Raw genomic sequence first — 13,298 nt, 5'->3', positions numbered from 1 at the left:
GAAAGCAAGGGGATTCAAAATAAAAGCACAGTCCCTAAGGCCACACCCCCAGGGACCCACCGTCTTCAGCTACATCCCACCTGCCTAGGATACCACCCATTAAGTCCATTACAATGAATTTATCCACTGATGAGATTATAATTTTATGACTTAATTAGATTAAATCTGAACATTAATACATGACCTCTTCAAGGAACATCCTGTATCTAACAGATGCATTCTGATTACTAATTCCAGATAGTGGTGAGGGGATTGAGTTGTGCATTTAAAAATCTTGACAATAAAAAGGAAACCCTCTGAGAATGAAGACATATAAGTAACATAAATAATTTTGTAATGTTCATAATTATAATCTCTACTTAAGAGAACAAGATATTCAATCACAATTGCACAGTGGTGAAATTTACAGTATGTTTTCCCCAAGCCACCATAGAACTGATAACCATCATTCTGCTACCTGGAAAAAAAGTCAAGTTATAAATAGGGATTATAAAACTCATAAAAAGAGTCTTCAGTGGAATTCATATAGGTCAAGATGCCTTTAAGCTGGACATGGTGGCACATGTACTTGGAAGGCTAAGACAGGAGGATCACAGGTTTGCAGCCAGCCTTAGCTACTTAGTGAGGCCCTCTGCAACCTAGTGAGATCATGTTTCAAAATTAAGAATAAAAAATAGGGCTGGGGGTGCACTTCAGAGGTAGAATGCCCCAGTTCTGGAAAAACAATGCCTTTATATAGTAAAGCTAACTATATGAAAGCAGGTGTAACTTCATGTTCCAAGAAGAACATTTAATTTCATAAGTCTTCTCATTAAGTCACAATGAACAATAGAGGAGTCACTTAAGCTCTCGTTGCCTGATCTTTGGTGGTTCTACATCTACCACAACTTGATGTTGACCATAGTATGAACCCCCCCCCACCCCGAACCTGAAAGAGAAAATGCCGATGATATTCATTTCCCTTAAGTTAACCAGACTGATTGATTTCACAACATAATCAGAAGAGTAAAGTCCCTCTTCCCAAAGAGTGTTGACAGGAATATTTTTGTGTCTCACTTTAATAACCCGACAATTAGACCAAACAAACTACTAAGCATAATTGGATCTATGGGACATGATCCCTGGAGTTTCAGATTTTGTAATACTGAACAAATACATGTGTACCTTTAATTTGGTGCATTAGTTGGAAACTTTTCAAAAACAACAAATAGATTAAATTGCCTGAAAGTGCCAGTGGCTAGCCCTTTCTTTAGATGTTTCTGCAGTGCAGTCATTAGAAGAACTTTAGCAATATGAAAGATATACCTTCCATGTGTCTCCCATCATGGTTAAATTTATCACCATCTTCCTGGGTTTAAAAAAGGAAACTCTGGGTTTATGTCTAAATGTTCAAGGTCTTCAGTTAATTCATTTTTGTTGGAAGAAATCTATTTCTTTTTAATCACTGAATTGCCTAAATCATTTTCAACCTATCTCTGGAAGTGGCAGAACTGTGAACTTGGAAAGCACAATTTTCCCAAGTAAGAAGACTAGATGAAAATTATTGCAAAAGTTCAAAGGTAAATAGATGAAATAACTATAAATCAGTTACAAATGTGATTTTGGAAAAAGAAATGAAGCAAAAAATTAGGATTTTTCTCCTTTATTCATGAAGCTTACTAAGTAAGTTTTCTTCCCTCTTCCCCTTTGCATTGCAAAAAATGTCATGCAGCAAAAATAATAATTGTATTTTTGTTGATTTCCTGCTTGAATTATAATAAAGACAGACTGTTTCAACATATATTCTAATTATATCACTAGTCTAGAGGAGCATTTGAGCAGATATAACTGATTCATAAGAAGAAGAAAATGTCAGAAAATGTTAAGAGTAATCCTTTGCTTTATAAATAATATGTGATGTTAATTCACCTATGCATGGCAAATGAACATAAAATAATAAAATGTTCCAAGCAAATGGGACATCTGTAACAGTTTTTTTCTTCCTGGGATTTTCTCACTATCCCAAAGTTGAGATCATCATATTTGTGCTTTGTCTGCTGATGTACCTGAGCACTCTGCTGGGCAATGTCATTCTGATCTCCATCACCATCCTGAATTCCCACCTGCACACCCCCATGTACTTCTTCCTCAGCAACCTCTCCTTTCTGGACATCTGGTATACCTCTTCTGCTCTCACTCCAATGCTCATAAACTTTGTTTCAGGGAAAAACACTATCTCGTTCTCAGGATGTGCTTCTCAGATGTACTTCTCTCTTGCCATGGGCTCCACTGAGTGTGTACTCCTCTCCATGATGGCCTATGACCGGTATGTGGCCATCTGCAAGCCCCTGAGATACTCCCTCATCATGAGCAGTAGGGTCTGTGTGCAGATCGCAGCTGGCTCCTGGGTGACAGGCTGCCTCACTGCCCTGCTGGAAACAGTGCCTGTGCTGCAGCTGTCTCTCTGTGGCAATGCCATTATCAATCATTTCACTTGTGAGATTCTGGCTGTCTTGAAACTGGCTTGTGTAGACACATCCATGGTGCAGTTGATCATGCTGGTGATCAGTGTGCTGCTGCTTCCCATGCCAATGCTACTCATCTGTATCTCTTATGCCTTCATCCTCTCCAGCATCCTGAGAATGAGCTCAGTGGATGGCCGAGGCAAAGCCTTTTCAACCTGTGCAGCCCACCTGACTGTGGTGGTTCTGTTCTATGGGACTGCTCTCTCCATGTACCTGAAGCCCTCAGCTGTAAATTCACAGGAAATAGATAAATTCATGGCTTTGGTATATGCTGGATTAACTCCCATGTTGAATCCTATTATTTATAGTCTACGAAACAAGGAAGTAAAAGTGGCTGTGAGTAAATTGCTGGCTAGAAATCCTTTTAGTAATGTCTTGATCTCCATCCTCAAATAATACTGAAAAAGCACACTCATCTAGATAGCTTTCAACATTTTCTGGAATATTTCATAATAGTCAAAACCAAATCTCTGGACAATACTCATTTTTGTGTGTGTGGTATTAGGGGTGGAACTCAGAGGCTTTCTATATCCGGGCTATACTCCCAGATCTATTTTATATTTTATTTGGAAACAGGGTCTCACTAAGTAGCTGAGGCTGGCTTTGAACCTGTGTGATCCTCTGTCTCAGCCTCCCAAGCACGGGGATTATAAGCATGTGCCACCACACTCAGCTCAATACTCATTTTTAATAGAAGCTCACCATTATGTCCTCCACCCTGAATTGCCTTGCAAACAAAACTTTGTATTAATGAATCATTTACATAGAATTATTGCTTCTGTGAAAGCAGTAAGCATTTATTGAATATTAGTATAACATTAAAAAATAGATAATTGTCTGTTATTTCATATTTGGCTTACTGTATGGTCTCAGAGTTTAGCTATGGAACACCCAAGGAAATAAGTAACATGACAAGAATGTAAATTTTGATATAATTTCTTCTTAGTGATTTTTAATTCTCTGGATTTAAAAGAAATATGTTTTAAATTAGTACTGATATAATTAAAAGTATATTTATCATAATTAATAATACCAAACTCCATCAATTTTAGAACTCTCCTTAGTTTCTAAAATGTGAAAATATAATTTTAGGTTTAATGAAACAGTGCATTTTATTTTTCTGGAATGTGTATGTAACGGATGAGTAGATAACTGTGAATGTACAAAGATATCATACAAGGCCATGAACAATTATAATTCTGTGTATTAGGAAGGGAAGAGGTGTTACAATTGAAAAATATCTTAATATCTAAGGGCAAAAGTCAAAATACTCTTGTACTTCATTATCTAGTGAATTTATCAACACATTTCTTCACAATGAATGTTATTTTCTCTTAAGTATGCTGATAGTTTGAAAAAAATTAGAGCTGAGAAAAAACCTTACCCTGTAATGATTACATTGCAAAAGGATCTACTAATAAAAATATTAAGGAATATATTTTGTTCACATAATTAATATATGTGAATAAAATTATATATAAATTATAATTTTGCTGTAATGCAAATTGATGTGTTTTTCTATGTCTTTCATGTCATAACTGGAAATGAAGAATAAGGAGGCCAAGGTGTATACATTATTTCCTCTTTATCAGAGAAGTTTTTTGGATTTATTTTGATGGTGGATTCATCCTATATAAAAGGGAATTTTCAATTCCATTGATAGAAACTTCCTCAAGCTTAGTTTTAGGAAAAGTAAGATAATTTTCACATGAAGTCCCAGCCTGAGCAAGGCAGAGCTTGCAAGAAATAACACAATCATTGGTGAATGGATTGAGGAAAGAGCTAGAAAGGAGGAAAGACTCTAGTAAGTAGGAACTCTGCTGGTGATCTTGAACCAAGTGTCCATAGTTCTCATGAGAAAACTTTTCAGATATCCAATGCCCAGCTCTATTCATTCAGAACTTCTCCAAAAAGGGGTTAGAAATTTATTTTATGAATAAAAGCAACACAATTATTTTTAATTTCATCCTAAGAACTTCACTATCAGATAACAGTGACCACAGTGTCATGTTGTTATTTGGTTGAAGAGTAGGACAGATTATTAAATCAATTAGCAATCCAGTCTCCACACTAATTTACAAAAATATGAGTTCCAAGGAATCCAAGCATTGAGCAAATGCATATTCATATTATATAATATATACGGAAAAGAGAAAACCTGTCTGAAAAGTATCAAAGTGAAAGTCTTATGTCTTATTTGCTCCATATGACATCTTCACTTGTTTTTATCTGTCAGTAATTTTAAAGTATGTGGATGAGTGTGGAATTGCTAGCAGGAATGGAGCAGTACAAGAAACTGTCCAGAGGCAAAATCCAAGAATATGGCTTCCTCTGGTTGGCTCAGCACAACCACATACATCAGGTGTTTCTGCAAGAATCATCTTGTCCAAAAAAGAAAAGAAAACAAAGAAAAGAAAAGAAAAACTAGATACAGGATGGGATTGACATCTGCATAGTACAAATGTCATTGGATGTACAGGGAGGGTAGCTAGCAGGTTGGGGCTGAAGGGAAACACACCAAGTGTTGTGTGCATATTTGTCTCTAACACTTTGAACCTCATTATGATGTATAATTACAATGTATCAATAAAAGTTTAAAAGACAGCAAAGAATTTAAGCCCTCATTCATACTGCAGATTTTTGTCTGTCACTGTGCAGAAATGCCGTGATTGTGTGGCCTTTCCATCCCCCATGTGTAAATATAAAATAGTTTTCATTCTCTATTTTATTATATTTAGTGCCTACATATTTATTTACATAAATTTAAAATGCATATACTGATCATTTCACAACTTAACTATTGTTGCCAATTAGTACTTTGACTGCTAATGCTGACATGAACACCTTCCCTATGTTTAATTTTCTTTTCTTCATATATCTTATGACAAACTTATAGGACTGATCTTACATCATCAAAAGTAATGAATAATTTTAGGCTCTCCATAAAGAAATTGACTTTTTCTTTATCAAATGACGTTTTATAGATACCCCCAAGTGGCTTTCTAAAGGGATTATATCCATTTTATTGAATGGGAAAAAACTGCAAGAATTTCCTCTAAAGTCAGGAACAAGACAAGGATGCCCACTATCACCACTCCTTTTCAATATAGTCCTTGAGACTCGCTGCAGCAATCAGACAAGAGAAGGAAATCAAAGGAATTCACATAGGAGAAGAGGAATTAAAATTATCCTTATTCACAGATGACATGATTCTTTATCTGGAAGACCCAAAGAACTCAGCCAAAAGACTTCTGGAGCTGATTGACAAATTCAGCAAAGTCGCAGGTTACAAAATCAGCCTAAAGAAATCAGTGGCTTTTCTTTATGCCAACAACGAATCCACAATGAAAGAAACAAACAAACAAAAAAAAAACAATTCCATTCACTATAACCTCAAAACCAATAAAATACCTAGGAATAAACCTAACCCAAGATGTAAAAGACCTCTACAACAAAAACTATAAAACATTAAAGAAAGAAATTGAAGAAGACCTTGGAAGATGGAAAGATCTCCCATGCTCATGGATAGGCAGAATAAATATCATCAAAATGGCCATTCTGCCAAAACTGATCTATAGATTCAATGAAATTCCCATTAAAATACCAGCGACATTCTTCACAGAACTAGAAAAATCAATCACGAACTTTATATGGAGAAAGAAAGACCCAGAATAGCCAAAGCAATTCTCAGCAATAAGAAACATGCAGGAGGCATCACAATCCCAGACTGCAAACTATACTATAGAGCAATAGTAGTAAAAACAGCATGGTACTGGCACAATAACAGATATACTGACCAGTGAATTAGAATAGAAGATACAGAAACAAATCCACACATCTTTACTCAATTAATCTTTGACAAAGGGGCCAAACTCATATGCTGGAGAAAAAGACAAACTTTTCAACAAATGGTGCTGGGAGAACTGGCTAACCATTTGTAAAAAGATGAATCTAAACCCCTATATCTCATCATGCACAGGAATCAACTCAAGATGGGTCAAAGACTTAGAAATTAGACCTGATACCGTGAAGTTAGTAGAGGAGAACATAGGTTCAACACTACAACGTATTGGCACAGGCAGTAACTTTCTCAACAAAACCTCCAAAGCTCAGGAAATTAAAGCAAGAATTAACAAATGGGATAGCATCAAATTAAAAAGTTTATTCTCATCAAAGGAAACTATCAATAACCTAAAGAGGAAGCCTACAGAATGGGAAAAGATCTTTACCAGCCACCATTCTGATAGTGGGCTATTATCCAGAATATACAAAGAGATCAAAAGATGCTACACTAGCAAAACAAACAACCCAATCAAGAAATGGGCAACTACATGAAAACGAATAAAATTGGATCCTTACCTAATCCCATATACAAATATTAACTCAAAATAGACAAAAGACCTAAATATAAATCTTAAGACTATAAACTTTTAGAAGAAAATCTGGGTCATAAAACCTCACAACATTGAAATTGGCAGTGATTTCTTGGATATGATTTCAATGGCACAGGCAAAAGAAGGGTAAACAAACTCCCTAAAAAATAAAAAATATATTGTATATCCAAAGACAATGTAAACAGAGTTAAAAGTTACTGATAGAATGGGATAAAACATTTCCAAATGCTATATCTGAAGGTATATTAATATTCCAACTAGAAATCCTAAAAATTAACAATAAAAGCAAACATTACAATTTAGAGATAGGTAAAAGACTAACATAAATAATGACATGGTTAACCTGGACAACCACTGGTGGGAGGGGGGGAGAGAAAACGGGGGTTTGGGGGGGAGAGGGCACCAAATATAGTTTAAATGTATACCATTTATGTTCAATAAAAATTTTGTTTAAAAAATAAAAAATAAATTAATTAATTAAATAAAGGGGTTATATCACTTTACTTTATATGCTGCACCTCTATTAAAATAGATAATACAGAGCTGGGCATGGTGGTGCATGCTTGTAATCCCTGAATTTGGGAGGCTGATACAGGAGGATCTCAGTTCACTGACAACCTCAGCTACTAGTGAGGACCTTTGCAACTCAGTGAGACCCTGTTTCCAAATAAAGAATAAAACATAGAGCTGTGGCCATAGCTCAGAGGTGGAATGTCCCTGGTTTTTATCCCTAGTACCACAAAATAAATAAATAAATAAATAAATAAATAAATAAATAAATAAATAAATAAAATATATAGCATATATACAATATGTATTTTGTAATATATATAATATATAATATATATTATATTGTAATATAATATATACATGTAATACTTGTTATATATATTTTTATTACAAGTTGCAATACTAATTCAACTCAACTTAATTGGGTTGAAACTATTTTTGTTTCATTCAACTATTTTGTTAAATTGTCTAAAACAATATATTTTTCTCACAATATATTTTACCTACAACTATTTTGCTCATTTGCTTCAATATTCCATTCAATATGTCTCTTCATCTTACTATTAAATTAATTAGTGTTTATTCAGATACACTGGAAAAGAATTGGACCCACCCGCAAGACTGAAAATATTTACATAATTAGAAATTAAATCTCTGGAAGTACAATGAATGGATCAAAAGTCAGGATTTACAAGTCACCCTTTGGCTACCTCTAAGAGTTCAATACTGGCTTCAGTGTATACTGTTAGCAATAACATTCTGAGGTCATGGAGGTAGATTAATTCTGGTTAAAGATGAAAGATGAGGACTGACCACGAAAATCAGTTTTTAATATAGTTTGAAGGGAAAGTTCATCAGAGCTAACAATATTAAATCCTAGAAACCTCCCACACACATACATATGCACTTTCCTGGGTTTAGACCCCATGGGGCCCTACCAGTGTGCGTTCGTCATGTTGGCTTCCACACAGGCAGCCCAGAAGAGATGCCAGATTTCCATGAGTTTGTAGATTGTCTGCATAAAATCAAAGCAGGATCTTCATTCTTAGTGAGGGATCAGAGATGTCACTTTTGAGTTTGCTAAAGGAGGTGTACGTCCTAAAGAAGGGAGCCAAAATATTCACCGGTATGAACAATATTTGTCTTCTGAAATGGCCTTTCTGGGTCTCCTATCATTTCCCTAGTGGGCCTAATAGAAAAGGTGATACAACAATTACTCTCCCTAAGCCAAATAATTAGAATTTATTTACACTATTTCATCCTTGAATTTTCTAAACAGATGAGTAAAATTGTTTTTCTTAGTCTATTGGGCTGCAAAATGAAAAAAAGGCTCTCATAAGCCAGTTTTCTAGCCAACAGATGCTCAGATAGAGAATTGCAATTGGAAGTTCACCACAGAAATGCCCTTGGGAAAAAACACCTGTCAAAGGGAGAGAGAAATTAACTGCGATCAGCACCATAAGGAACCTCAGCTAATCCCAGAGGAATCTCTAAAACTCAGACTGTACTTTAGAGACATCCCAGATTGAAGCTAAGGTTTTTTTGTTTTTTTTTTTTGTGACCAGATGAAATTTTCCTCTATGGAGGGATAAAGACTTGGGCACTACAGGGCTTTCCAGCTAAAGGTAGTCTCTAAAGAGGAACTCATTTTGGACCATCAGCTATTAAAACATCCAACATCTAGGAAAATGAGTCCTTCAGTCACTGTGAGAGAACATTGGCATTGCACTGCAACACCCACTATAAAGAACAATCACCAAAATACAGATGAACACTTTGATTTGGTTCATAGTAGAATGGAAGAAGGGTTGAAAGAGGAGAAAAAATATAAGAGAAAAAAAAAAACCCGCTCAATTCTTAAAGTGAATTCTCACAATTACCCTAAATGCTAAATATACATATGGCAATTTTACACATGATGGGATTAAAGTCCAACAAGATTAACTTATTCTCTTAAGGTTTTATAGCTAGAAAATCATACAGCTGAAATTAATTGCCTTTTTTATAATTAAAGCGTTCATATTCTTTCTAGTTTGCATTATTACTAAAAAAAAAAAAAAACTATGTGAACTTTGTTTCTGGTTTCTTCAGATCCTTTTAAGAAAACAAAGCAGTCAGTCTTGATAAATAAACTTCCCAAATTAAACCATAAAGTATAGTCTATAGTCTATGAACTAACTGGTGAAAAACAGAGGTAGAAAAAATGTAAAAGCCTAATAATAAGAAGAAAAATAACAAAAAAAATTTGTGTAGCATTTTAACTTTGTTTTTCCAAGGACTATGGTTGATAATTAATATATACTACCCCACTGAAGACTATCAATAACCCTAAAACAAGATATTTATTATTATTATTACTATTATTATTATTATTATTTGATGGGGAGGAAAATGAAGCTCATAGACTAAACAAATTGCCAATTCATGACTTGTAAGCATTGATTCTAGATACAAACAAGGCCTGTTTGTTTAAAAAGTACATTTTAAAAGTACTTTTGAAAGAGAAAAACCAATGAAGAGGAAAACCAAAAAATAAAGAGAAAAACCAATGTAATTGGTTTTTCTCTTTATTTTATTTCATTTAGCTTAGTTTTACTATTTTTATTGGTGCATTGCAATCATACATCTTAATGAGTTACATGATAGTAGAGATATCAAAACCAAATAAAGACAGCTCAAGAAAAAAATATAGGCCTATACCATTGATGAACTTAGATGCAAAACTGATAAGCAAAATACTAGCAATATGCATTCAAAACCACATCAAGAAAATTATACACATGACTAAGTTGGTTTCATCCCAGGGATGCAAGGCCTGATTCAACATATGAAAAACAATCTATGAAATTTACCACATAAACAGAACCAAATACAAAAATCATATGATCATTTCAATAAATGCTGAAAAACCACTGGACAAAATCCAACACCAACTTATGCCAAAAGCATTGCAGAGAATCAAAATAGAAGAAACATACCTCAATATCATAAAGGTAATATACAATAGGCCACAGCCAACATCTTATTAAATAGGAAAAAACTTCTAGAGTTCACCCTAAAAACAGAATAAGACAAAGAGGTCCATTATCACCACTTCTTTTCAAATATAGTCCTTCAGACTCTAGCCAGAGCAATAAGACAAGAGAAGCAAATCAAAGGAGTACAAATAGAACAAAACAAACAAACAAAAAAAAAAAACTAACACTATCCCTATTTGCAGATGACATGAGACTAGGAAGACCCAACAAACTCAACCAAAATGCTTACAGAACTGATCAACAATTCAGCAGTGTCTGGATATAAAATCAATCTTAAAAAATCAAAAGCTTTTCTATAGTCCAACTATAAATCCACTGAAAAAGAAATTCAGAAAACACTTCTACTCATGATATACCCTCAATAATTAAATACTTAGAAATAAACCTAACCAAGGGGATAAAAGACCTCTACAAGGAAAATTATAAAACATTAAAAAAGAAACTTAAGCAGTTTAAATGTATACCGTTTGCAATAAAATAAAGTATTATTGAAAGTCTCTTTAAAAAAAGAAATTTAGAAAGACTTAATTTATTTTTAATGAAAAAGTACCCTACTCAAAATTTAATAGCTTTGCACCTTAAAAAGGAGCCTAGGAAGAAAAAAATATGATTAAAATGCCCTAAGTTTCTACTTTTGCATTATTTAATCATGTAGGCACAATGCTGAAGACCTTATAGGAGAAAGCACTCACTGAAGGAAGCCAACCCAAAAGTTGATGTAAGAATTACATGACCATGAGACAAGGAGACAGCAAGAAGCTATGTCATAAATTACAGGTTTAGAATAAGGATGGTCCGTCCAAATGAACATCTATTACATTCATTTCAGAGAGAAAGAAATCCAGCCAATGTTCATTGGAATCAGAGGGCAAGAAGCAGAAGACATGATATGTCTATAAATGACCAGAACACTGGACTCTACTGAGCCTCAGGTCAACTCATCTTGAGATGGAAGAAAATAGCACAGGCTCCAAAGACATGGGAGAAGCTGTGCACATGGCAGGAGAAGTCAGGATATGCAGAATCACAGAATTAAGAAAGAAGATCATCTTGGGAAGCCTTCAATGACTATTTCTTTTACCGGGAATCAGATGGGAAAGGTCAGAAAGGAGAGAACATCTAAAAGATTATGACATACTTTTTGAAAATGGGAAGCAAAGGGGTCTGCAGACAGTATTGTTAATGAAGATGATAATTGTGATTTGAGACCTTGTACATGTGAAACTCTTTGGAATCAGCAGTTACTGCCCCCAGCCTTTGTCAGTGAACAGAACTAGAATAAACACACATGGACATACTTACTAGTATGTATACAAACATATTTATAATACTTAAAATCACTAGTTCATACTGATATATCCAATTTCAATAGATTGCCACAGGCTTAATTTTATTAATCAATTAATTTTTATGGGTACATCCTCCTCTTCACCCTGCTCAGGCTCTGACATCCCAGGCCACATTGACCACTCTGCATGGATGTTCTCCTCATTCTTCCAAGACTCTGACACATTAAAAATTCTTAAATTTCTATTACATATAATAGTACTCATATATTAAAATCCATCCAAGCTTTCATACATTGCCTCTGCTTTTTAGTTTTACGCACAAATTTTAAAGTTCACTGAGATTAATTTCTTTACATACCAAATAGGAATAAAATATCAACCTGCAAAGCTTTATAAAGATTAAGCAAAATAACCTGTAAGCCATCATTTTAAGATTAAGATGTTTGGTGAATCTTAGACACTCCCTAAATGGTTGTACTTAATAATACTCCTTCTGAGGTTTATGGAGATGAATACAGAGCTATGTGTCCTCCTTATTGTAAGAAATATAAATGATCAGGAACCAATAATTCTGCTGTTTCATGGGATAGAAAAGTCTGGGATGATGGCCTTACATATTGAATTTTATAAGCTTTCATTGAACAGGAACATTACACCTCACGGGTTATCTTGTTTAATCCTCAAATAAATTTGGATATAGGTGTTTTTCTCCTTATATGATAGATAAGGAAGTTAACCTCAGTGAGATTAAGGATTTGCACACAAATGTAAATCTTAACTTATTTAAATACCTCTGTAATATCCTACAGATTAGGCATTTAAAAACATTTGTTGAATAAAATACACACTAATAACTTTCATATTTACTATGCTCTGAAACGGGAATCCTGATCAAATTGAGATTATCATTTCTGTTTAGCCTTCTCACCTCTTGTTATCTGAAACCTTATTTGAATAGCTCAGGAAAACCAAATCAGAATGGACATTTACACTGAATGTAGATTACTTGTAATAAAAAGCCCTGCTGCAGATGAGACAATGCAATTTGTCCATGTGTCCCATTCTGAAGGCATTATAATCAATACCACAAACAGCCACAATCAATCTGATTCATTTTCAGACTGAGGTAATGATGGTTGAAATTATGATCACTGTTACTTTTCTACCCACCTTGGGCAATTTAAGTCTTTTTTATATTAAGTCTTCTGTGTTTAATCTTTTCATGTGAAGTTTTTTTTTTTTTTTACTTCTGCAGAATAATGTAACAGATTTGATGGTCACTGTCGCAAAAAGCCAATTTTAGGATCATTCATAAATTAGAAAATGTAGAGCTACACACATTGCAGTAATGCCTTATTCTGACTTTAAAGGGAATTTGCAAGATTTGTGATAATTTCTTCTTTAGAACTTTTTCAAATTGATATTAGAGCAACCTAGGTTGCAACATTTTAGGTAACAAGCTAAAATGCTATGAAAATATTTGACCTTTATATTTACAATGAATGTTATGTTTGGCATCATCATAAAATCAGTCACGTGTCATAAGGGCTCAATTCTAGTATG

At 34.2% G+C, this 13,298-nt stretch overlaps 1 protein-coding gene across 1 annotated transcript; it reads left to right on the top strand.

Moving 5' to 3' along the window:
* Positions 1-1,940: 1,940 nt before the first annotated feature.
* Positions 1,941-2,900, top strand: LOC308272415 (olfactory receptor 13F1-like; the record flags this gene model as incomplete). The annotated part of the gene is made up of 1 exon (XM_080709214.1): positions 1,941-2,900. One exon carries the CDS (start codon positions 1,941-1,943, stop codon positions 2,898-2,900), a length of 960 nt encoding a protein of 319 aa, XP_080565340.1.
* Positions 2,901-13,298: the final 10,398 nt, after the last annotated feature.

The sequence above is a fragment of the Muscardinus avellanarius genome (assembly GCF_963383645.1).
Source record: "Muscardinus avellanarius genome assembly, chromosome: 13".
Lineage (NCBI taxonomy): Eukaryota > Metazoa > Chordata > Mammalia > Rodentia > Gliridae > Muscardinus > Muscardinus avellanarius.
This window is presented reverse-complemented; position numbering and strand designations above follow the sequence as displayed.